Source organism: Phocoena sinus, chromosome 3, assembly GCF_008692025.1.
Source record: "Phocoena sinus isolate mPhoSin1 chromosome 3, mPhoSin1.pri, whole genome shotgun sequence".
NCBI lineage: Eukaryota > Metazoa > Chordata > Mammalia > Artiodactyla > Phocoenidae > Phocoena > Phocoena sinus.
Window position 1 is genome coordinate 77,137,571 of NC_045765.1, and position 26,954 is coordinate 77,164,524.

Below are 26,954 nucleotides of genomic sequence, written 5' to 3' on the forward strand. Positions count from 1 at the left end.
TGGTGTCTCTTTTGGATATATGTATTCCTTAAATGTTTTTAATGTGTATTTTATTTTTAGAAAAAAATTTTTTGGAAAATTGATAAAAATCTTTTACCTATATTTTAGTTTTTCATTTAGGGGCATACACTAAATAGTAGTCAATAAGTATGTGATTTAATTTAAAATGCCATAAGAAACAAAATACTCAGCTTCCTAATAAAAAAGTTTGAAATTATTATATATTTCTAGTTTTTTTAAAAAGCAAAAAGCAGTGGATGATAAAGAAAAAGTGTATATGCTATACAGCTATTATGCCCTATTGAGTACACTGCTTAATAACTCTAGTAGAAGAACTAATTGTTGCACCTCCACTTAAAACTTATTATTATACACTGCCAATGAAAAGAAGCTTCATAAGGTCAAAGATACACTGATCTACAGAGCTATGGAGAAATAAAGTTGTTCACTTATTCAGTCATTTCTTCAACAAATATGTCTTGAGCTCCTTACAAGTATCAGGCCCTATGACCAATGAAATCCCCACTCTTTAGAAGCTAACACTAAAAGACATGGGAAGAAAGACATTAAATAAATTACTACAAATGTGACAAGTGCTATGAAGATAAGGTATAAAGTAGGAAGACTAAGGCATGTCAGGTCAGGTCAGGGAAAATCTCTTGGGAAATGACATTTGATAACTGAACAGTATGTTCGAGGAGTTGGGGAAATCGAGGAGAGTGTTTTCTAGATAAAAGAAACAGAACCTGTAAAAACCCAGAGAGAGAAGAAAGAACTAGGTATATGTGATGAAATGAAGGGAGTGCATATGACAAGAAAAGGGGAAATAGAATGGTATGAATGTAAGGCTGGGGATATGAGACTCTCTCATAAAGTAATGACAAAGCTGTTGAGCATTATTAAGCAGGAAGGTTAAATAAATTTACAAAAGCAGAAACAGTATTGGAATGGTCTAAAGACCATGAAAATAAACAACTTGTTTAAAAAGTTTGTGAGAATATGAGAAAGAGGGTGGCATCTCAAATAGCAGATGGACTCATCTGTTACTTTTATTTGATGCTGGATTCATTTGAGCATGCTTAAGTGTTGATGGTAAGAGGCCAACAGAGAGGATGATGGAGGAGAGAGAAGTCACTTGGACAACTGAAAGAGAAGGAACTCAGAGCTCAAGAAATTATTAGGCAACTCATCAGACAGGGTGTTATTTTCTCCAACAATTCTTAATGCTTGATGGCAGAGTAAAGTCAGATAGATTTATCCAGAAGCACAGTTCTTGCTGGTGGGTTCAGGGAAGACTAGGACACTGAAAAGAGAGTAAATGATGGATTAGAGTCTTAGATAAAGAAGAAGACGAAAATAGTAAAAGTCAATCAAAGAGTTCTCAATAAGGACAAATAGGAGAAAGTAATCAGAGGCAAGATGTCTGTTTTTGTTATTTCAAAGTTGGAAAATTTCTGATCATGGCCCAAAATGTGCCTCTGTATGGGCAGAGATCAATCCTAGAGCTAAGCAGGTCAAGGAACTTTTCTACCAGGAGTGCCCTCTTTGCATAGGACCCTTCTTCTGTGATGTTTTGTTGGCTGAGAACTCTACCAACAGGCTGAGAAGACAGCCTGGAAAACTCGTCCCTCCTCCCTGCCCTACCAAGGCTAAGGAGAAAGCAGAGTGGGACCCGAGAGAAAGGGAAGTCAAGGAATAGTACACTTGAGCCTGCTCTTGGTTTTCCAAACTTTCTTGAAAGACACCGATCCTTTTGTTCAGACAATATTGTCCACATAAATACAAAAGCTAAAACAGAAAAATATAGGTGGAAGTAGGACCAGGGGCCCGTTAAACTCCCCTTGACCATCCTTCATCTTCCCATAACCTTGTATCTAGCAGCCACCTAGGACCTCAGAGCGCAAACTGACTTTTTGCTCAAAGTGAACAAAAAAGTAAAGATTCTATGCCTTCTAAAAGCACTCATCCTTGTTGGGATCATTATGGATCACAGGTTAAGACAATATAGAGATCTATGGGCACAAAGCTCTAGCAAATCATGAAGAAACTTTCTTTACGTCTTCCTTTCTATACTTAGCAATAGGATCTATTTGTCTTTGGAGAAAAACTTAATGTGCCAAATTTTCATTAGGCATTTTGTGTATATACTTGCATTCAACTCCCTCAAAATTCTGGAGAATAAATCATATTATTTCCATTTTGCAAAACAAGAAGTTGAGGCCCAAAGAGGTCAAGTAACTAGACCACAGTTAGGGGTCAGAACTCAAAGCATCTGCTCCTGAAGTCCCAAGTCCATTACATCACATTGCCTCCAAGTTCATAAATGTTACGTTGTCCCTCTATTACCATTTATATATAAAATTCTCTGGCTAAAAGCCCATAAAATGTTTTTGCATTAAAAAAAGCTCAACCCTTGAGAATCATCATATAACTTTTTAAAAATAATAATAGCACTTAACATAGTCAAATCTCTGCTCAATCTGTTTCCTTTTGGTAAATAATGATCCTCTCCAGTGCTGCTAGAATAAAAGATGATGTTGCTTCTTTAGTGTTCCTTATGTCCTATCCTACATCTACATGATTGATGAGGTTTATCCTAGAAGCCAGGGTAAAGCAGTATTATTAACCCAGAAAGGTTGGCTGGAGATGAAACTCCAACCACTAAAATATGTCTACATAAAACTAACAAAGGTCTTGGAAACAAGTATTTGAGAAAACAATCACTGAGTAACAGGATCATGAGAAAAAGGAGCCCAAATTAATTTTAAGTATTGTAGAGGAAAAGTTGATTTTAATTAAGAGCTTCAGGAAAAGAAAAAGTCAGATACATAACTAAGCAAAATAAAGGAAGTATGGATACATAACTAGGAAGTAAATACAAAAGAACACGCTAGATTTTTTTTTAAAAATAGAGAACTATGGACCAGATAGAAATATCTGTCATTTTTCTACATGTGACTAGAGTAGTAAGTACATCTACTAAACTTTCAAAAATAAACCAAGTAAAATGAGGTCCTGGCATATCTCATTATTCATATAACTGTTTCCAATATTCTTTTACAGTATTTCTTCTCAAAAGCATCATGAATTCAATCCTTTCATATTTGGAACCGAGGGATGACACAGTCGACTGTAGATTATTAGCTGTAAACAGGAGACTGATCAAAATGATCAAAATTCACACAAATTCGAAAAGGAATTCATATTTGGCTTAACATAACATCAGTCTCCTCTGTAATGCATGGAAACACAATCTCAAAAATGTTATAGCCCATTTCTGATCAACACTAACACTATTTAGGTATAGCCCTGCTACTGTACAATACCTGAATGCACTAATGGGAGAGACATCTCCTCACATACCACAAATGAACTGCTTTGTAGATTATCAGCTTTCCAGAAAAAGCAAAACTGAATGTAAAATTCATATTCACTCATCCATTTATTCATTCAACAACTATTGACTAAATGTTTACTTATGTGTCTGGCACTGTGGTAAGTATGATGATACATAAGTGGCAAACAAAACACCAATGTCTATTTCTTCCAAATGTAAACAAAACCGTATTCTCTCAGAACAGAGCTTCCTTCTGAAAGAAAGCCACAAGTTTAAATTGAACACTACTTGGAAAGTCTTTACACTTTTTTAATTCAAGGAGGCCTATATAATTCACTTTCATAAGGATATGGAATATTTAAATCCTTCTGATGGTCCCTTAGAGATCTGGGAAATATCACATTAAAAATAAAAACAAGATTGACTTTCATTTTAATGGGCTAATTTTCTATGTAGTCATTGAAATTCTAGGGCATTGAGCTAGCTAAACCCAGATTTTAAAAACTATTTTAGGCACTTAAATTTTATTCTCAAGGAGTTTGCTAAGATTTTTAGGTTTTAGGTCTTAGAAACTGAGTTTTCCTTTCAATTCTGACACTGTTCCTTTAGTAACCCCTACGAATACTAACATTTCATATTTCAACGATAATGTTAGATATTCTATGTCCGTGGTAATTATTTTCTATATTCTCTGAAGAGCCAATGGCCTCTCTCACCAACAATCTATCTTTATGATTACATATTAATTTATTATTTTCACTTCCCTTCTGGACAATCTGCCTTTTTTCCATTTGATTAAGAATTTTAATTTTTTACTTGACTTTCTAACTTTTTAATCTTTGTGGGTACCAATATTACTTTAAACACCCCCAAAATTAGGGGATCTCCTAATCTTAGTAATAATGAAAGTTTCCTCTCTGTGTAATCTTAATCTTACTGTGTAATCTTACTTTAATGTAATAATGATTTTAATCACCTTCATTGACTGCTTCTTTGACCAAACTCTCAAAACACAGCTGAGCTCCCCGACCCTACACACACACACACACACACACACACACACACACACACACAAACACACACGTTCTTCCCATTTCTGTAAACAATACTACTATTCATCTATTTACATAAACCAGAAAGCCAAGGATTGCACTTAATTTCTCTCCTCTTTCTCCCTCACCTCCCCCCTGCCTCCCTTCTCCAAACTTACAAGCAAGCTAGTCTACTTTCAGTTCCTAGAATAAAGATTTTTCATCTTGCCTTAGGGCCTATAAATATTTAACTGTCTAAGATAATACTCCTGCCTCCTCCTCTCAACAGACCTAGTTCCTTCTCTTTTTGGGGTTTCAACTTCAGTGTCATCTCTTCAGAGACCACCATACCTAACAGAGTCTGGTCTCTGATACTCTCTATCTTCTTTCCCTTGTTTGTGCCCTTCACATGACATACTTCAACTGGCAACTACATAATTTGCCTGTTTACCTATTTGTCTCTATATGGCCCCCAGGAGAATGTAAACTCCATGAAAGCAGGAGCTAAGTCTGTCTTACTCTTTATCTCCAGTTCTAAATATGCCTAGCATATATTAAATATTTAGTAAACATTTATTGAGTAAATGAATAAATAATGGGAAGTTCAGATGAAAAAAATGCTGAGATGCTGGCCAGTTTCATAACACACTACCATTGTGGTAAATAAGACCATGGATGCCAGAAGTCAAAGATCACTTTCTTAAATTAAAAAATCTTCCTTCTCATTCTCATCTGGATAACTTCAAACACGTCTGTCAAGGTCTGTAACAGTGGCTCTCAAAATGTGTTCCTGTACCAGCAGCATCAGGATCACAATTCTTCTACACTCTTCCCTTCATTCTCTGCATTAAACTAAAATCTAGTCCTATTGCTTTTCTCCCTAGATATGCCTTGTGGGTTTGAATTTTCTACTTCATTCCTACTACAACAACCTGATAGCTCAATCTATCCTGCCTTTCCGCCCCCTGGTATTACCTTACTTCAATCCTTCATGCTCACCATCACAGAATGATCGTCCCAAAATACAATTTTATCAAGTCATTCTGTTTCAGAAATCTATAAAAGCACTCCAGAGCCTACAACATAAAAAGTACACGGTTTGCAAGGATCTCCTTAATCCAACCCCAGGTTTCTAACAATTCCTACTATGTGTCTTCCGCTCTCATTAGGCTGCTCCCTTTATTCTTCCCCAAGGCTTCTAAGCTCTCTCCCTCATGGAGCACCAGGTCTTCTCCCCACCACCTGTTCATACCCTTCAACATCTCACTTCTTCCACGTGTCTTGAATAAAGCCCGCTCCACATATGCTCATAGGTGCTTACAAACAGAAAATACTCCGCTACGGCCAGGAAACGTGGGTTCTAACTCTGCTTCTGACATTATCCAGTAGTGTGACTCTGGGCAGATTTTTGAGGTAACGACTAGTTGCAAACTCAGCAAGACACAGCACAGTGTTTGACAAGCAGATCCTTAATACCTGTGACTGATTAACTCTGACAACTTCTCTGTCTATATCAAGCAAGATAAATAAGGCAATACTCTTTTAAGTAATAAAACCTTAAAATGATTTCATAATTTTCAAAATCATGAAATCAGGGTATGAGGGGAAGTTTATTTTTTTCCTTTCCTTTCCTTTTCTTCAATTAATTTAGGTAGCTAAAGATAAAACAGGATCTGAGAACTTCTTTTTAGGAAGCCCATAAGAATATATTTGGTAATGCTTAGCTATATTCAGTATTTCAGATAATTACACTTCGAAAGAGTGGCAAACTCTAGCTCAGCTCTTTTAGGAACTTTTATAGCAAAATACTGTTCGTTTTTATATTGGTTCCCTTTCAGTTATTTTATTTTGTTTCTGGGATTATAAAATTACATAGATAAACATGAAGCCAGAATTACATTTAAAAACATGCTTATTGGACTCCAAGAGGGCTCACGCCAAGGAGTACTTCCCAGAACTTCTGCTGCCAGTGTCCTTGTCCCCACAGTGAGCCACGGCCACCCCTTGCCTCTGCAGGAGACCCTCCAGCACTAGCAGCCTTGTGGCTGACAGGGCCTTGGTGTTCCGGCCAGGTATGAGGCCTGAGCCTCAGAGGTGGGAGAGCTGAGTTCAGGACACCGGACTCCCAGCCCCACGTAATATCAGTCAGCAAGAGCTCTCCCAGAGATCTCCGTCTCAACACTAACACCCAGCTCCTCTCAAGGACCAGCAAGCTCCAGTGCTGGACACCCCATGCCAAACAACTAGCAAGACAGGAACACAGCCCCATCCATTAGCAGAGAGGCTGCCAAAAACATAAGTTCACAGACACCCCAAAACACATCATCGGACTCGTTCCTGCCCACGAGAAAGACAAGATCAAGCCTCGTTCACCAAAAAACACAGGCAACAGTCCCCTCCACCAGGAAACGTACACAAACCACTGAACCAACCTTAGCCACTGGGGGAAGACACTAAAAACAACGGGAACTACAGACCTGCAGCCTGCAAAGAGTAGACGCCAAACACAGTAAGTTAAGCAAAATGAGGAGAAAGAGAAATACACAACAGATGAAGGAGCAAAGTAAAAACCCAACAGACCAAACAAATGAAGAGGAAATAGGCAGTCTACCTGAAAAAGAATGCAGAGTAATAATACTAAGATGATCCAAAATCTTGGAAACAGAATGGAGAAAAAACACGAAACGTTTAACAAGGACCTAGAAGAAGTAAAGAGCAAACAAACAATGATGAACAACACAATGAATGAAATTAAAAATTCTCTAGAAGGAATCAATAGCAGAATTACTGAGGCAGAAGAATGGATAAGTGACCTGGAAGATAAAATAGTGGAAGTAACTACCACAGAGCAGAAAAAAAGAATGAAAAGAATTGAGGACAGTTTCAGAGACCTCTGGGACAACATTAAACACATCAACATTCAAATTATAGGTGTCCAAGAAGAAGAAGAGAAAAAGAAAGGGACTGAGAAAATATTTGAAGAGATTATAGTTGAAAACTTCCCTAACATGGGAAAGGAAATAGTCAATCAAATCCAAGAAGTGCAGAGTCCTGTACAGGATAAATCCAAGGAGAAACATGCCAAGACACATACAAACTATCAAAAATTAAATACAAAGAAAAAATATGAAAAGCAGCAAGGGAAAAGCAACAAATAACATACAAGGGAATTCCCATAAGGTTAACAGCTGATCTTTCAGCTGAAACTCTGTAAGCCAGAAGGGAGTGGCAGGACATATTTAAAGTGATGAAAGGGAAAAACCTACAACCAAGATTACTCTATCCATCAAGTATATCATTCAGATTCGTCGGATAAATCAAAACCTTTACAGACAAGCAAAAGCAAGGAGAATCCAGCACCACCAAACCACATTTACAGCAAATGCTAAAGGAACTTATTTAGGCAGGAACCACAAGAGAAGGAAAAGACCTACAACAACAAACCCCCCAAAATTGAGAAAATGGTAATAGGAACATACATATCGGTAATTACCTTAAATGTAAATGGATTAAATGTTCCAACCAAAAGACACAGACTGGCTGAATACATTAAACAAGACCCGTATATATGCTGTCTACTAGAGACCGATTTCAGACCTAGGGACACATACAGACAGAAAGTGAGGGGATGGAAAAAGATATTCCATGCAAATGGAAATCAAAAGAAAGCTGGAGTAGCAATTCTCATATCAGACAAAATAGACTTTAAAATAAAGACTATTAAAAAAGAAAAAGAAGGACACTATGTAATGATCAAGGGATCAATCCAAGAAGATATAAAAATTGTAAATATTTATGCACCCAACATAGGAGCACCTCAATACATAAGGCAAATGCTAACAGCCATAGAAGAGGAAATCAACAGTAACACAATCACAGTAGGGGATTTAACACCCCACTCTCACCAACGGACAGGTCAACCAAAATGAAAATAAATGAGGAAACACAAGCTTTAAATGACACATTAAACAAGATGGACTTGATATTTATAGGACATGCCATCCAAAAACAAGAGAATACACTTTCTTCTCAAGTGCTCATGGAATAGTCTCCAGGATAGATGATATCTTGGGTCACAAACCAAGCCTTAGTAAATTTAAGAAAATTGAAGTTATATCAAGTATCTTTTCTGACCACAATGCTATGAGATTAGATATCAATTACAAGAAAAAAACTGTAAAAAATACAAACACATGGAGGCTAAACAATATGCTACTAAATAACCAAGAGATCACTGAAGAAATCAAAGAGCAAATCAAAAAGTACCTAGAAACAAATGACAATGAAAACACAATGGCCCAAAACCTATGGCATGCAGCAAAAGCAGTTTTAAGAGGGAAGTATACAGCAATACAATCCTACCTCACGAAACAAGAAACATCTCAAATAAACAACCTAACCTTACACCTAAAGCAATTAGAGAAAGAAGAACCCAAAAAAAAAACCTGAAGTTAGCAGAAGGAAAGAAGTCATAAAGACCAGATCAGAAATAAATGAAAAAGAAATGAAGGAAATATCAAAGATCAATAAAACTAAAAGTTGGTTCTTTGAGAAAATAAACAAAACTGATAAACCACTAGCCAGGCTCATCAAGAAAAAAGCGAGAAGACTCAAATCAACAGAATTTACCATTCTAAACATTTTTAGGTGTACAGTTCTGTGGCATTAAATACATTCACATAATTGTGCAATCAACACCACCATCCGTCTCCAGAACTTTTTCATCTTCCCTAACTGAAACTCTGTACCCGTTAAACACTAACTCCTCATTTCCCTCCTCCCCTACCCCTGGCAACCACCATTCTATCTACTTTCTGTCTCTCTGAATTTGACTACTCTAGGTACCTCATATAAGTGGAATCATACATTATTTGTCCTTTTGTAACTGGCTTATTTTACTTATTAGGACAATGTCTTCGAGGTTCATCCACGTTGTAGCATGTGTCAGAATTTCATTTCTTTTTAACGCTGAATAATATCCCATGGTATGTATATACTATATTTTTACCCATTCATCTGTCGACAAACACTTGGGTAGCCTCCACCTTTTGGCTATTGTGAATAATGCCACTGTGAACATGGGTGTACAGATACCTGAGTCCCTGCTTTCACTTCTTCTGGGCACATACATAGAAGTGTAACTGCTGGATCATAAGGTAATATGTTTGATTTTCTGAGGACTCACAATGTGGTTTTCCACACTGGCTGCACTGTTTTACATTCCCACAAGCAATCCACAAGGATGCTCGTTTTTCTTTTCGTGCTGCCATTCAATAAACCCCTAATTCTGTGCCATGTACTGTGCTATGTTTTCACATAAGGACATCTACTTAAAACCATTCATACATTCCATTCATGTGTAGTTATTTACTGAGTAACTACTACATGCTGAGTACTGTTCTAGCCCCTGTGACTACTGCAGTGAAAAAAAAAAAGCCACTGCCTTAATGGAGTTTATATTTCAGTGGGCTGATAGACACAAAAATAAGAAACAAGTATATGTCAGATAATGATAAATTCAAGGAAGACAAATAAACAAGTTAAGGAGACAGAAAGTAATGAGCAGGTATTTTATATGGGGTGGTAAGATATTCCTCTTTGAATGATGACATTTAAGAAGAGGACTGAGGGAAGTGAAGGAATTAGCTATGAGAGACTGAAAAGAGCAAAACAGACTTGCTCCCCAGCAAACTAGTCCTCCATATCTGCATCGGCAGGCTGTATTTTATCTTATCTGCCATAAAATACAAGTATTAAAAAAAAAGTTAATCTATTGATTTAAAAAAATCTACTATTGATTTAAAAAAAAGGGGGGGGTCACCCCTCTGAGACAGATACATGGTAACCAAGTGTTATGGACTAAATGTTTATGCCCCCCAAAATTCACATACTAAAGCCCAACCCCAGTGTGGCTGTATTTGGATGGGGCCCCTACGGAAGTAATTAAGGTTAAGTGGGGCCCTAATCTGAAAGAATTAGTGTCCTTATAAGAAGAGACACCAGAGAGCTAACCTGCTCTCTCTGAGCATACACACTGAGAAAAGCCCATCTAAGGACCTAGTGAGAAAGTAGACGTCTACAAGCCAGGAAGAGCGCCCTTACCAGAAACTAAATTTACTGGCACCTTGATGTTGAACTTCCCAGCCTCCAGAACTGCTAGAGATAAATGTCTGTTGTTTAAGCCACCCAGTCTGGGGTATTTTGTTATGGCAGCCCTAGCAAACTAATACACTATGTACATAAGACCTATAAGAATAGCTAATTATTAATTTATAATAAGTACACTTACCAAAAATATGATATGGTCAACTGTATTCCTTGTCAGAACTGTGCTTGGAGCCAAGAAACAAAACCAGGGGAGTTTGATGAACAGGATATTTTAATGGCCTGAAATATCCTTCTCACCACAGGCACTCCCTCAACAATGGAACCAGATTATTCAGACTTTTCTGAGTTAAATTTCCTTTCTTCATGCACTGCCAATTCTGGTCCTTGTCTCAGAGATCTCTTTGGGCTTCAACAGCACAAGGCCATTTGAGCAGCTTCAGAGAAGCCCATACTTCTTTAGATATGTTGATAAACTGAAAAAGCTACAACTGCAGACTAAGATAAATATTGACTTTATCAGTGACTTTTCATATGTTAGCCATGATTCATTTTGTGTACATACAAGATAAGTCTCAGAGGGACTTATCCTGTATGAAGCATTTTCTTCATTTCCAAGTCTTTAGGGGGTGCTTTACTCTAGCCTCCAAGGACTTGAAATAGATTCCAGGGTTCAGACTATAACTCCTGTTCACTCTATTTTACCAAGAGCACATTATAGCTTATTAAGCGGCTGTATGTCAAATATCATATTTGATCTGTACAACACAACCCCTTCTAAGAAAGATATACACTTCCCTCTCCCCGAAATTATAAAACTGAGTCTTAGTAAGCGGTAAAGCTCAGAACCACACTCTTTTTTTTACTTCATATACTATGTGTAAATAAATGAAGTATCCCAAAATTTCCTTGAAATAAAGATATCTGTGGTCATTTGTAAACCATGACAGTTAGCTTTTATAATTAAAGTTTAAAAAGCTAGATGGGTACTATTTTAGCTTAACGTTTTTATTTAATTAGCAGTTATGGCATGAAGATTTGACAACATGGGCATGCTCATTAGGCCTTACTCTAAATTGATGAAATTTCATCATAGATCTATCCAAAGCTTTGAACAAACAATTATCTACTACCCACACTTACTTGGAGGTAGAGCACAAGTTAACCAGTAATTTGAAATACAGACTAATCCAGAGTTTGTTTCTATTGGTGAGGGAGAACAGTTACACAAAGTAATCTCAATCACCCCGCGTGGCTATAAACCCATAACTTCAGTGGGGCAAGCGGAAGAGACTAGGCTTATTTACTCATATACAAGACATAACCAGAAACTTACACAGAAATTTCATTCAAATGGAAATTGGGTGGGGTATTTTTTGCACATCATTTAGTTTTTAAATTAAAATAAATATATCATTTAATGTATTTTAGAAAACATAAGAAGTGTTCTATACCAAAAAAATGGTTTTAAAAAGTAAAATAGCACTATTTGGTGAAAGTAATCTGACTAATTCAAGAATGTAATGCCACAAAATAAATCCAACCATAAACTATAAATTATTCACAAAATAATCAAGAACTTCTCATACTGATTTGAGGATTTTTTTTTTTAATTACAAGATGCTTTCAAGAAGAAAAAGCCAACATTTAAAAGATAAACTTTAGGAAGATACTTTTTTTTTAACATCTTTATTGGAGTATAACTTCTTTACAATGGTGTGTTAGTTTCTGCTTTATAACAAAGTGAATCAGTTATACATATACATATATCCCCATGTCTCTTCCCTCTTGCGTCTCCCTCCTTCCCACCCTCCCTATCCCACCCCTCTAGGTGGTCACAAAGCACCGAGCTGACCTCCCTGTGCCATGCAGCTGCTTAGGAAGATACTTTTAAAAGATTTAAGCAGATCTAGATAAGAGGTACTAACAGATATGTTTTATCTTTTGACATTAAAAGCATTTGTATATATCTAGTTAACTGCTGTACTATTTAAAAATTTCTCACTAAGGTAAATTATTATTTCCCTACAGCTTATTCTTTAAGTCAAAAGATGCCTCTTTTCTTATTTGAACCTCTAAAGAAGTGGTAAGGAGCCCTAAGGGTGGTAGAGAGATTTCTAGGAATTAAGGGGGGGGAGTACAAGCAGGCCAAATAAACTAACTATGCCTGGCTACCTCACTCCAACAAGAGTTGCTCAATTTTTGTCAAATATTTACACACACACACACACACACACACACACACACACACACACACACAGAGAGAGAGAAAGAGACAGAGAGAGAGAGAGCGAGGGAGGAAGGGGTGGGGGGAAGCTGAGTGACTACCGGGATAAAAGGTGCTGCATCTAAAATAGTTCCAAAATTACTGCTCCAAATTAGATCCTATACAGTGTCCTCTCTGTGATAATTAAACATTGATTGGGACATGTACCAGTATCTCTTCCAAAAGACTTATGCTTCTTAACTTAGTCTCACAGATTTGACAAGAGATATTACCAACTGTCCTTTCAGACATCAAGGTGCACATTATTGCTGCTCATTTAACTGCTGTGTTATCTATACTTTAAAGCCTTTAACCAAAATTAGTTCTAAATTAACCAAGTTCAATTATCGGGAATGAGGAATATACATAATCCATCCAGCTGGGCTGGGGCATGGTTACTCTCTACCTCCAACCAATATATTCTTTCTTATAGCAAAGAAATTTATCAAAAGCTACTGGGTTAGACCACAGCCTATATGGGTATCTAATTGTAGAGACAACAGCTACCAAAGGTTACAGCGCATGCTCAATTAAAATGTTAAACATATATACACTATATGTATGTAAGATACATATATCTTGTATATGATGACACAGTTGACACCACATATGTGTGTGTGTGTGTGTGTGTGTGTGTGTGTGTGTATATATATGTCACTAAATGAGAGCTGGTTTGCATATGTTTGGTCCAGGTAAATTATTGTACACAGAAATCTCCAGGTGTTTAAAGCGATTTGAAAAGGCTTTCTAAATATTTAAACCCAAAAATATAGTTGCTCATAAACGTGAAAAAGGTATCTAGATCATCTATTCCAAGTATCTACACCAAGAAATATTTTCTTTGGCTGATTTTATCCAACTGCCATGGCATCAACTGTTGTCACTGTAATTCAGCAAAAGCAAGGGAGTTCAGTGAATATATTCTGCTTCAGAGTTATAAGGTCATTAATGTGACCCTGGGGAAATCATCCTCCTTTTTATTAAATTCTGAATGTATAAGAATAAGGATTAAAATGTTTCATAGGGCTTTCCTGGTGGCGCAGCAGTTGAGAGTCCGCCTGTCGATGCAGGGGACAAGGGTTCGTGCCCTGGTCCGGGAGGATCCCACATGCCGTGGAGCGACTGGGCCCATGAGCCATGGCTGCTGAGCCTGTGCGTCCGGAGCCTGTGCTCCTCAACAGGAGAGGCCACAACAGTGAGAGGCCCGCGTACCGCAAAAAAAAAAAAAAAAAAAAGTTTCACAGAAGGCAAAAGGGAAAATAAAATACTTAAAATCACTGGGTCCTCATAAAGTTGTCTTTGTCATAATAATAGCAACAAAAATAAAAGACAATTATACTAGCTATCTTAAGATCTGGTCTGATTATCACTTACTAACCATGACTAACTATGCTAGTCACTTAACCATCTTACCTTCAGTTTTCTCTCATCTATTAAACGTAATAAAATATTAATATGCATAGTACATACGTAGAAACATCAAAGTCACAATGTGTGAAAATACTTTAAAACAAAAAAGAACACATTTTTGAATTATTATAAATTATTGTTATAAGTATAATGAGATTGGAAAAATTTTTAATACTTTTAACACTTTATTAAAATGTGTAATGTAAAAATGGTGGATTCTTCACCACAGTATTTTGTTCATTGCCTGATTCACTTTACTACAACAATAAAATTTTTAATCTTTCAATTTTTCTCTAAATTTGATTTATTTTTCTTTGTTTTATGACTCAAACATTTTATAACTCCCTTATCCAACATTTTCAAATAATTTAAAATCAATACATATTTATTAAATTCCAAATATGTACAAGGCACTATGTCATATCCCTTTACTAAGAGGCTCATCAAACTGAGGATTGCCAAGGCCCTTTCCTTCCTTCATCTCTTCCTCTTGGATTTATATTCAATTTAAATGGTGACTTTACCTTAGATTCCCTCTACCCCCAACAACTTAAGAAAGGAGAGAAGGAACTAAATTCATTCAGCTCCTATTATACTCAAGGCACTACCTTTACACTTACATTATCTCAGTGAATCCTCACAACAACGCTGAGATAAGTATCCGCATCCCATTTTAGAGATAAAGATAACGATAGCAGAGAAAAAATTTAAACCAGGTTTGCTGAATCCAAATCCTATGATCTTTCCTTTAAGTCAGTACTTTCCAGACTTTTAGATTTTACAAACCAGAACAACACTCACGCGCGCACCCACACACGATTGGTGGTCTTCATGTGGCTGGCAACATTTTACTTTCTAAGAAATTATATATATTTTAAGCCCTACTACCTACCATCAGCATTATTTAATAAAACAAAAGGATATTAACATTTAAAAAAAAGAAAGGAAGGACAATATCAAAAGAAAGACAATCTCAGTATCAAAGAAAAGACAGATATTTTCACCACAGAACAGGTCCTCCAAGCGGCAAATGAGAACAAATGCACTGAAGCACGCTGTTTCCCATAAGAGAGAAGTAGAATACAGAACCTAAAACACTCTATTTACTCCTACTAATTTTAGTACAAAGGTGAAAAGAATGCATATTTCCTTGACTAAAGAAAGCCATGGGCTTTCTCGAAGCTTTATATATATGCTGAGGCTCTGAGGACAAAGACAATTTCAGAAGCTTAAATATAAGTTAAGGAAGCTTCTGGTATCAACAGATCAACATTTCCAGTATTATTATGTATTTTCACAGATAGCAGTCCTTCTTTAGGCTTTTCCTTCAAACAAAATCTGTATTGATGCAATCAAAAGAGTGGTTAAAGAATACAGATCTATTACCTCACACCTAAGAGACTCATTTGTCTTCAGTTACTTTCCTGTCTTTCCAGCCTTATCTATCACACTTAATTAAAAAGAGCAAGGACCTTGTCTTTCTCATGTTTCTGATGCAGGATCTGATATTAGGATCCTAAGTTACTGTTTTAGGGTCAATTACAATGACTTTATTAGCTCAATGCCAGAAAAAGTGTAAAACATTAGTAAGTGTGAATTTGAGCTAAAATTTCGTAATAAATCTACATTTTAAAAAATTCATAGTTTGTCTTCCAACAGTGACCAACAGGAAAAGTCATAACAATTCTGAGACACATATAACCTAAATACTGTAGTCTCTTCCATATCTCTATTTCTAATTTCATCTACTTACTAGGCAGAGGATGGGTTCAAGAGTCTAGGATGGGAAGCAGACAGACAGAAAACAACTCGCTATGTGCTGTCCAATGGCACTTGGAACCGACCTCTAAAACTCATTACCATTTATGAGCATCTAATGTATCAGGCATAACATTAGGTCCCTGCTCCATCACTATTCCATCCTGAATTGTCCTAAAAGTCTTAAGAATGGAGCATACTCACTAGACACCTGAAGCTTCTAAATGATCACTTGGCAATAAAGTTCAAAGTTTTATGAAATAACTCTTTTAGGCCAACATATTTGGCAATACTCTCTTTTAAGGATTAAATAGTATCCTGATTGATCTACTGTACTTTATATGGTACAGTTAGGTTATGTATCTACATTGCTCAAAGATAAAAAAATAAAAATAAATATTCCTGATTTTGTCAATGCCTCCCTGTCATAATACAATATTATTGGAACAATGTACTCACACAGTAAAGGAAACACCTTCTGTTTTTTTCTTTTTTTAAAGCTACAAGGGAGGTAAATGAAGTATCTTTGTGGGCATGGGCAATATATTTAGGTTTTAATCTTACTGAATTTAGTCATTGTATATACTCTTCCCTTTACTCAGACTATCCATTCGTTTTTTCACTCACTTTTTAAGGCCTAAATCAAATATGTACTCCACTGTGGACACTTTCCTATGAATCTACATAAAATCAATACCATACATTGTATATTCACACTGCACTGTGAATAAACGTCCATAATTCATCACTATTTATAAGCGTCTAGTATGTCAGGCACCATTTTAGGTGTTTAACATATTTCCCAATTAACTGCATTGTTTCCAAGTCTTCATCTATCATATCATTGTGAGTCTGTCCAGAAGAGGAACCTTAATACCCATTTTTATCCACTCAGCACCTATCACAGAGCTTGGGACATAATAGGTCTTGAATAATGTTCATACTTTATTAAGAATACACATTTTAGGAATATTACTCAGCCATAAAAAGAATGAAATACTGCCATTTGCAGAAACCTGGAGAGACCTACAGAATATTATGCTCAGTGAAATAAGTCAGACAGAGAAAAATAAATACTGTATGAATCACTTATATTTGGAATCTAAAAATAATACAGATCAACGTATATGCAAAACAGAAACAGACTCACAGACACTGAAAACAAACTTGTGGTTACCAAAGGGGAGAGGGGAGTAGGGAGGGACCAATTAGGGGTTTGGGGTTAACTGATACAAACTTCAATATATATAACAGATAAGCAACAAGAATATACTGTATAGCACAGGGAATCATAACCAGTATCTTGTAATAACATGTAATGGAGTATAATCTGCAAAAATACTGAATCACTATGCTGAACACCTGAAACTAAAATAATTCTCTAAATCAACTATACTTCAGTAAAAAAAGAGTACACATTTTGTTATCAGAAATATACAATTGTATTTGCCCAAAATATAAGGACTATAATTTGATCAGAATCTTCAAGTTTTATTATTCTAATGCAAAATTTGTTTCTTGATTTTCTTCAACAAGTGAAATTGATGTAAATAGTTGCTTAGCATCAATAGATTTTCCACGTCATATCCTCATTTCTGACTTTTTTTTTCCATTTTAAATAGAAAATCAAGTGCTGAAATAATTTCGTCTCTAAATCAGGAGTTATTCACTGAATGCTTTACTAAATTATAGTCAGACAGACCTGTGCTTAAATCTTAGCTCAGTTACTTACTAGGTATATGATCTTGTTCAGTTTCTTCTTTATAGAATGGAGATAATAAATGGTATCTATTTCACAGAGTTACTGTAAAGAGCAAATTAGATAATATATTTTAAGCAATGGCACATACTAAACATTCAGTAAATATGCAGCTGTTGTCCCTGTGGTAGAGATTTGTCCCTAACCCAGCAATGATTACAGTCTTACTTTAAACCAGTGATACTCAAAGAGATGTGTCTAACACATCTAACACAAAAAATACCTGTGTAACTGATAAAAATATAACATATCCCACACCTCATTCTGAGATTTGCTGTTGGTGCAAGGACAAAGGAAGTAAGGTATAGGCACACAGTTGGAAAACTATCCCCCAATGTCTTTGAAATCACTAAATATTAAATTTATTAAACCTTTTATATTAGTGCATTCCCAAATCCATTTACTAACAGTTAAAATGGTGGATTTGTTAAAATGCCAAATTTGAATTTTCTATTTCCCATTAGACATATTTTATTAAATATTTATTTATACAACAAGCTCTCTTAAGCAATAAATGCTTAATTAAAATAATTATATTGTTTTTAAATCCTCGTAAAGATTCAAGATGCAGAAAACATATTTTCCCTCTATAATCTATTCCTAATTTGGGGTTTATTGGTTTATAAAATCAGAAGGACAATGCCCTGTCAACACTGCCACTGCCTGAAGAAAGATCTTTAACATTATCATCATGGCCAGATGTGCTCAGGGCTCAAAGCTGCTCTTCTACTATGTCAACAAAGGTCTCAGTCCTATCTGCTGGTATAAGTTTCTATGTTTTACTGCTGTTCAACTTAGTTATTTAGCTCATCAATTTAGAACAGTCTGTAAGTGTGAAATAAAAATACTGCAGTAGCCACATAGTCATTCATTAAAAATATAGTAATTGAAGGTCTACCGTGTGCCAGGCACTGTTTTAGGCATGTTTCTGCTCTCGTGGAGTTTACTTTCTAGGACAGGGGAACTGTAAATAAACATATTAATAAATAATATGTTAGGAGATGACAGTTATATGAAGAAAAACAAAGTTAAGGGGGATAAAGAGTGACAGGAGAGATGCTACAATCATTTGTAAGGTGTTCAGGGAGGGCTTCTCTCTGAAAAGATATCTGAACAGAAAACTAACAGAGGGGAAATACCAAGCTATGTGGATATCAAGGGAAGAAGCATTCTAGAAGAGGAAATAGAAACTGCAAAGGCCGTGAAGTGTTCCAGGAAAAACAAGGCAACTTCTGTGGATAGGGCAGAGGGAACAGAGGGGAAAAGGTATCAGATAAAGTTAAACGGGCAGCATGGGGTTATATCCAGTAGGATCTTACAGGCTATGCTAAGGCCTTTGAGTCTTACTTTTAGTTATAAGGGAAGCCCTTAGGGCTTCCCCGGTGGCACAGTGGTTAAGAATCCGCCTGCCAATGCAGGGGACACGGGTTCGAGTCCTGGTCCGGGAAGATCCCACAGGCCACGGAGCAACGAAGCCCGTGTGCCGCAACTACTGAGCCTACGCTCTAGAGCCTGTGAACCACAACTACAGAGCCCACGTGCCACAACTACTGAAGCCTATGCGCCTAGAGCCCGTGCTCCGCAACAAGAGAAGCCACCACAATGAGAAGCCCACGCACCGCAATGAAGAGTAGCCCCTGCTCGCCGCAACTAGAGAAAGCCCGCGCGCAGAAACAAAGACCCAATGCAGCCAATAAATAAATAAATAAATAAATAAGTAAATATATAAATAAATAAGGGAAGCCCTTAGAGTATACTGAGCAGAGAAATAACATAATCTGAATTATGTCTAAAAATTATGACTGCCATGTGAAAAATAAGCTACACAGAACAAAGGCAGAAGCAGGGAAACTAGAGGCACAAATGACAGATTCATGTCAAACATAAGTGATTAGCCACAGGAGAAATAAAATTTCCTGGACTTAATTAATGAACATGATGACCTAGACCCTCTATTCCCTGTGACAAGACTGTAAAAGATGTTAGCACCTGTTACATGTCAAGCACAACAAAATTGTTTGCTAACAGATTAGTCAGGCCTCAGAAAAAAAAAAATCATTGTTTGCAAGGCAGATGATATTTCATTTACAAAGGTCTTTCCATAATGTACATTAACCCTTAAATCTTTAGATGGGCATCCCCAAATCTCTCAGATTCATGAAAGTCAAAACTACAAAGAAATAGCAATGAATTATTCTACTTCCAGGAATGGGAGCCTAAGACCAACTCTCCCACTAAGGATTAACTAGAAAAACTTACCAAGAAATAATTAAAAGCAAAAACTTAAAAACATTTGCTGGAAGGCACTGGATAGCTAACAACAAAGTAATGATTTACAGCTGAGGGTCAGAAGCAGCTCAGAAGTAAACTCTCTTCTGGAGGTACTTCTCCCCTCCTCCCTCACAAAAGCAGATATTCAAACAGCCAGTAAAAGGGGAAAAAAGGAAAGCCATCTTATTAGAAATTAAAAAAAAAAAATATTGAAACCACAATAAAATACCACTGGACACTCAGCAAAATAGCTAAAACTAAAAAGATTCATTACTAAGTTCTGATAACAATGCAGAACAAATACAACCTTTATACACTGTTGGTTTGAGTGTAAACTACTTCAAAATTAAACATATATATACTTTAGAAGACTGTAAAAATAACTTCAATTCTCCACCCTTTACTATAGACATTACCTCTGAAATGTGACTCTGTAAGCGTCTCTCATCCATAATTAGAATCTATTTCCCTACTCCTTGGATTTGGCCTGTACGTGTGACTTACTCTGGCCAACAGAATGTGTTGAAAACAACCGTGTGCCAGTTCGCACCTATAGGCCTCAAGAAGCCTTGCGTCTTGCATTTCATGCTCCCTCTGAACCAAACGAACAAGCCCAGGTTAACTTGCCAAATGATGGAAGACGTGAAGCCCAGCTACCTGCATCGCCACAGTGACTAAAGCCATCCTAAACTAGTGTGGCCCCAGCAAACTGCTGACACATGAGCAAGCCCAGCTGAGACCAGCCAAGCCCAGCCAGCAAACTACCTTGCCCATACACAGACCCATGATCAACAATAAATGGTTACTGTTCTAAGCCACTGAGTTTTGGAGGGGTTCGTTCTACAGCAATAGCTAACTGATGGTATCAGAAGTGAGGTACTGCCACAATTTCAAAAATAAAATATGTAATATTGGTTTTGGAACCAAACAGTGACCTAAGGCTTGAAAAATGGTGAGCAAACTCTTAGCAAAAGCTGGAAAAGGGTAAGAAAATTTTCACCTCACGCTGAAAAAAAAGGGAATTTGTGCATGTAGTAACAAAATATGTGGCAAAATTGTGTTCTCTATAGTACTCAGAAGATGAAAAAGTTACTTAATAAACATTTAGATTTGTCTGAGATTTCCAGGCAAATGTTAAGGCAGCTGGTTGTTCCCAGCTGTGCACGACTAAGGTAACAGGGCAAAAAAGAGATGAGCTAAAGAAAAAAGTGATCCGTTTACAAGCAAAATTTAGAAGGAATAAAGAAGGGCCAGGACTTGTTGGGTTGGAAAACACAACTGCTTCTCATCCAGTCTCTCAGCTGGCAAAACATTCTCCAAATGTATAGTCTGGGACTGTAGACCAAATCAAGATGTAAAACCCCCTCATTAATGTCTCTAAAAGAATAATGAAGGGGCCTACAAGACCCCCTCAGCTAAATAAAAGGCCTTCTATGGTCTTAAAGGAGTTGTCTCACAGAAGTCTGACACACCCAAAATAAGTCTAGAAAAAGTGTGTCTCAAAAACAGTTATAAGTTTGACTCTTCGCATATAATAACATCCAGCAATTCTACTCCCAGGCAGATACCCAACAGATATGGATGATCATATGTAACAAGAGGCATGCACCAGGATGTCCACAGCAGTAATACTCATAATAGCTAAAAACTGGAAACAACCCAAATGCCTATCAACATTGTAATGAATATGAATATAAATTTTTAAAAACTGTACTGAATAAAATGTGTTCTTTCATATAATAATGTTACACAGCAATGTAAATAAACTATATATGCAACAAAAATGAATAACAAAAACATAATTTTGAAGCAAGCAACACAAGAAAATAATATAATTCTTTTTAAATAAAGTCAAAAATAAAACAGTTAAAACTAAACTGTGGTGTTTAGAGATGTATGATTAAGGGGTAAAAATACAAAAACAAAAAGAAAATATCATAGAAGGTAGACTACATGAGAAGGAAAAGAAGGGGAAACTATTTAGAAGAGGCCAAGGAGAGTTCTGGCAAGCTGGCAATATTTTATATCTTGATCTGTGTAGTAGTTACACGTATGTCAGCTTTGTGGTTAACTGTACATTTGTGTTTTATGTACTTTTCTGTACAGACATAATTTAACATGTATAAAAGATGTGCATCAGTGAGACCACAGGACTGTGGCAGCCAAAGAACTAGGAACGTGTCCAGGTTCAAAAGCACTTTAGACAGAACTATTTTGTTTAAATGATATGCTCTGCTGAGATTTTATTCAATTCATGTAATCAAAGCAACACTGATTTATTCTGTCAGCCTGTTTAAGACAAAAGGGGAAGAAAGGATTCCCTGTGTTTGCTTAATGATTCAGTAAAATCTAGCAGGTACTATATTATGAGATGAACTATCACCGTTTCTCATCAGGAGCACCATTCACTTTCAATAATAGTTCTTTTTTGTTTTCTTTTTAAAATTTGTTTTCTTTTTGGCCGCATTGGGTCTTCGTTGCTGTGCGCAGGCTTTCTCTAGTTGCGTCGAGCGGGAGCTACTCTTCATTGCGGTGGCTTCTCGTTGTGGAGCATGGGCTCTAGGTGCGCGGGCTTCAGTAGCTGTGGCATGTGGGCTCAGCAGTTGTGGCTCGCGGGCTCTAGAGCACAGGCTCAGTATGTGGCACACGGGCTTAGGTGCTCCGCGGCACGTGGGATCTTCCTGGACCAGGGCTCGAGTCCATGCCCCCTGCATTCGCAGGCAGATTCTTAACCACTGTGCCACCAGGGAAGTCCCTCAATAATAGTTTTTTAAGATGTGTGCTCAATAGCGATTCAAAAAGTCCTGATAAAATATTATTCCTCCATCATTTATCTACTTGTTCTTCAGAAGTTCCTTGTGAAATTTTACTGTGATGAGAAACGTTTGAGTAGAATTGCCTCCTAGCCCCATTACAGCTGAAAGCAAAGTCCTAGACTTTTTCTGCCAGGCAAAGAGCAGAGATGAGAGAAGCCACAAGAGATGAGAGAACCTTCCCTCAAGGCTTCAGTATGTATCGCAGCTGACGATCAGCTTGACTTCGGTGAGAAGAGACATGTATACCACAAAATAATAATATTCTACACTTAGAACCTTCTCTTAAAGAAAAAGGCACCACTGTAAAAAAAAAGGCTGAAAAATCATACATCATAACTTGTATTTGTCCAGTTCATATTCTACTGCTACACCATTTCTGAAATCTGTAACACAAAGTATAAAAGAGGGTTACAGATTGATTCAGTTAAGAAAATACTTTTCTTTAAAAATCTAAACTCATTAAACAAGAAAAAAAATCAGCTTTAATCACTAATAACTTTAATTAAATTTAATTTTTAAATTAAAGAATGTTCCAGTTGGCTGATGTCAGTATTGGATATAAGACTGTTATAAATAAAACCTTAGATTTTCCCATAAATCTATAATTGTGAAATGGGCTACAGGGTTGGTAGCATTATATTTTGAAAGAGCATTACAAATCAGACAAAATGCAATTTTAAAGTACAAGCTAAAATGTTGAGATCTGTGGTAGATTTAATTCTCCAAATATAGACACAATATCTTTTATCCCACGGGCCCCTCTTTCAATATGACCTTAACACTTCTCTCATAGAGAAGTGTGGTCAATATCCCTGCCCCCTGAAGCTTGCAGACCTTTATGACTGCTTCAACCAACAGAGGACAACAGAAATTATGCTATGTGACTTACGAGCCTAGGTCATAAAAATGTCATGCACGTCTGCCTTAGGATGCTCTTGGATTTAGCTGCCATTGGCACTGGAATCAGGTTAAAGCCTAAAGGGCACTGAGGACAGTGTTAGTGGAAGCCTAAAAGGACCAGAAGGGGTTGTTGGTAAGGGTTTAAAAGTATGGAAATGTGATTGGAAGATGCAAGAAAGGGGTTCCTTGTTTTATTTTGGAGGGAAGTTTAGAAATACTGTTGCTGGCAGAAAAATTGAAAATGAGAAATGTTCCTAATGAACTCGATGACTAAAAGTGCCACTGGGTTTCTTCTCGTTGCATATAGGAAAGAGATGAGCTAAAGAATGAACTATTAGCTCCAAAAGAGCAAGGACTTGCTGGGTTAAATAAAAGTGTGTGAAGTTACAAGGACCTCCAGATGACAAAACGATTCTCAAATAATGAAATGGCTTTCAGGTAAAGATCAAATCCAGAGTAGGGCTGTAACATGCTGTGTTAAGATTTCAGAAAGAGCTAAGACAAAGCCTCATAGAAATGTTCAGATTGACAAAAGGTCTTATAAGTTATATTAGTATTTTTATTCCTATATAACTAATTACCACAAACTGAGTGGCTTAAAACAACATCAAATTATTAGTTCATAGTTCTGTAGGTCAGCAGTTCAGACAGGCTTGGCTGGCCTCTCACAAGGGTGTAATCAGATGTCAGGCAGGGCTCTTATCTGGAGGCTCTGGGGAAGAATCTGTTTCCACACTCATTCAGGTTGGTGGCAGAATATAGTTCCTGCAGCTAATGGTCTGTGTTCCCTGTTTCCTTGCTGTCAACCAGAAAACACTCTCTTCTCCTAGGGGTTGCCCTCATTCTTTCTCACCAATGTCTCCATCTTCAAACCAGCAACACGCAGAGTCCTTTGTACGCTTCATATCTTTCTGATTTCTCTTCTGCTACCAGCCAGAGAAAACTTTCTGCTTTTAAAGTGAACAGCTTGGGCCAAGCCCACCCAGAAAAATCTCCATATCTTAAACCAACTGACTTGGGACTTTAATTAAATCTGTAAAAGATAATTATTTATTTAAACAAAAATAGTATAGTGTAAGGTTTATAACATATTTAAGAAAAATATGTGATAATAAAAGCAAAAGGCCAGGGATTGGGAGGAATGAATGTATACTACTGTAAAGTTCTTATCAGTGCCTGGACCTTGACACTAAAGGAAAAACGTGTGCCCCCATTCACGTTTTAATGCATATTTTAATGGTTAATATTTTTCCAGAACATTATTGAGAAACTGAAATTCATAACAGTTTAAGTTTAAATATTTTATTTATATCAACAACAGAATGTTTTAAGTTTACTTTCCTGGTTTTATGGAAGCAAACTTATCAGTAATATTTTTAAAGTCTACTTCTTTGTTTATGTTATTATCAATTGAGGGAAATGCCATGTTAAATAATTTCTCTTGACAAAGTGATAATCGTAAGTAATTTTAAATTAACTTCAGTTTACTGAAACTTCTTTCACAGGACACCACTGTAACTGGTATTGTTTTTAAAAAAATTCTCAAGGTCACTAACACATTTGGGTAAAACTGCACTAAGCAAATTTCAAAACAGTTTTAGAAGATCCAGACATCATGCTGACTTCATAGTATAATTACTGATACTGCATGCTGCTAAAACTATTTCAGATGAAATTCTTACAGGACTTAAATAATCTAACTTTTTTAGAACCAAGTCAGTGGCTGTTTTTTGTAAATAGAAGTACTCAGAAAATAACTTTTCTCTGGTTAAAAATACAAAATTTGAAGACACTTCATTTAATTTTTCATATCTTCATAATAATGTGAGATTAGGATGCCCATAATCTCTCTAATTTCTATTTTATATAAGCTTCCCAATAATAATTTATACTCTCATCTGGTGATCTGTATATTTCAAACTTTTCATTTTTATTTTAAAATTGAGCAGGTATATTCATAACTCTTGTTAACGTTCTGCATTCATCAAACATTCAAAGTTATATTCTCCCACTTGTTGTAAGCAAAGGGACAGGCTTTTTATTAAGTATGCAGCTTTATTTTTAATCAGATCATTTTATTGTAGAGCTTTATTAACCTTTTTCACTTGGTTCAAACAGCTAGGAAAAGAAGGTCACTAGCATCAAAGAACAAAATTCAGTAAGGTCTTTTAATAGACCTAATCTTCCCTTAAACATTTTCTTCCTAAATTTATCCTAAAGATATTAGACAAAAAAAAAAAAAAGGAAGGAATTATCTTCTTTATGCCTTCTACCTTCACAACTAGTTCTACTTCTGGCAAAACTTAATAATGGCCTTATAAAGAGTTAGGCATTTCAATTTTGCTGCTCTAAACTGGAAAGACCTTTTTAAGTAATGAAGATACCAATGTGCTGTATGTAATAGACACTTTTACATTTCCTACCATATTTAATTCTCAGAAAAACCTTGGAAGGTTGCTATTGTTGTCCAAACTTTCAGATCAGAATTTGAGCCTCAATCAGGTAAGTAACCGCTCGAGATTCTTTAGCTATTTCCCAAGCGGTAAACAGTGTGATTCCAAAGCCTGTGTTGCTTTTACTACATACCAATGCCACCTTCAAAGTCCTTTACATTATTCTGTATTATCTGTCAAATGTAATACAGAGCTATTTTTTAGCTGAATGGTAGAAATAACTAGGAACCAGAGAAATGCTTTGTCCCAGGACACACACCTATTTAATAAGGTGTGTATTTAGTAACAAAGTCTAAACCTTCTCTACAACAATATTAACATGGGAGAGGTGAGGGGGGAAGGAACCATGAATAAAAATCTTCAACCAGACCTTTTAAAGTATAAGAAATTAAAATCACAGTTGTTCGCAATTTTTTTGCTCCACAATTTATTAGGATAATTGATTTTTATAGTTCTTATACTAATGTATGTGATATATTTTAGCGACCTAAAATGAAAAATTAATAGGTGATTAATGCTGCAAATATAAATAAAGGCAAACCCCTACTGTACAAAGCAGTATAAGTAGGGCGTACAAGAATGGAAGCCATGGGAGACAGTCATGTCTGAATCTAAATCCAATTAAAATAACATGGCTGGTACCAACAGAACCTGGCTCAATACAATTTGAAGGAAAATAGGGAATCATATTAGAATTCTTCAAATTGGCATTAACTAGGTCAATATACTCACATTCCTCCCTGTCAAATTTAAAAGTTAGGAACTACCGTCTATACTATCTTATCCCCTCCTTTTTTCACTAGGACACACAGAATGTTTGTTTACCTATAAGATTTTTACAAGAATAT

General features: G+C 36.3%; 1 protein-coding gene across 5 annotated transcripts in view; it reads right to left on the minus strand.

The window, feature by feature from the left end:
* COMMD10 (COMM domain containing 10) overlaps positions 1 to 26,954 on the minus strand; it is a 165,214-nt gene that overhangs the window by 92,704 nt on the left and 45,556 nt on the right. The window contains exon 6 of one of the 5 annotated variants that reach the window (XM_032627439.1): positions 22,695 to 23,136. The exons of the other annotated variants lie outside the window; for them this stretch is intronic. Within the exon in view, the coding sequence (XP_032483330.1) occupies positions 23,119 to 23,136 (18 nt within the window). The 3' untranslated portion in view covers positions 22,695 to 23,118. Of the gene's footprint in view, positions 1 to 22,694; positions 23,137 to 26,954 lie in introns of those variants that run through there. 5 annotated transcript variants of the gene reach the window in all.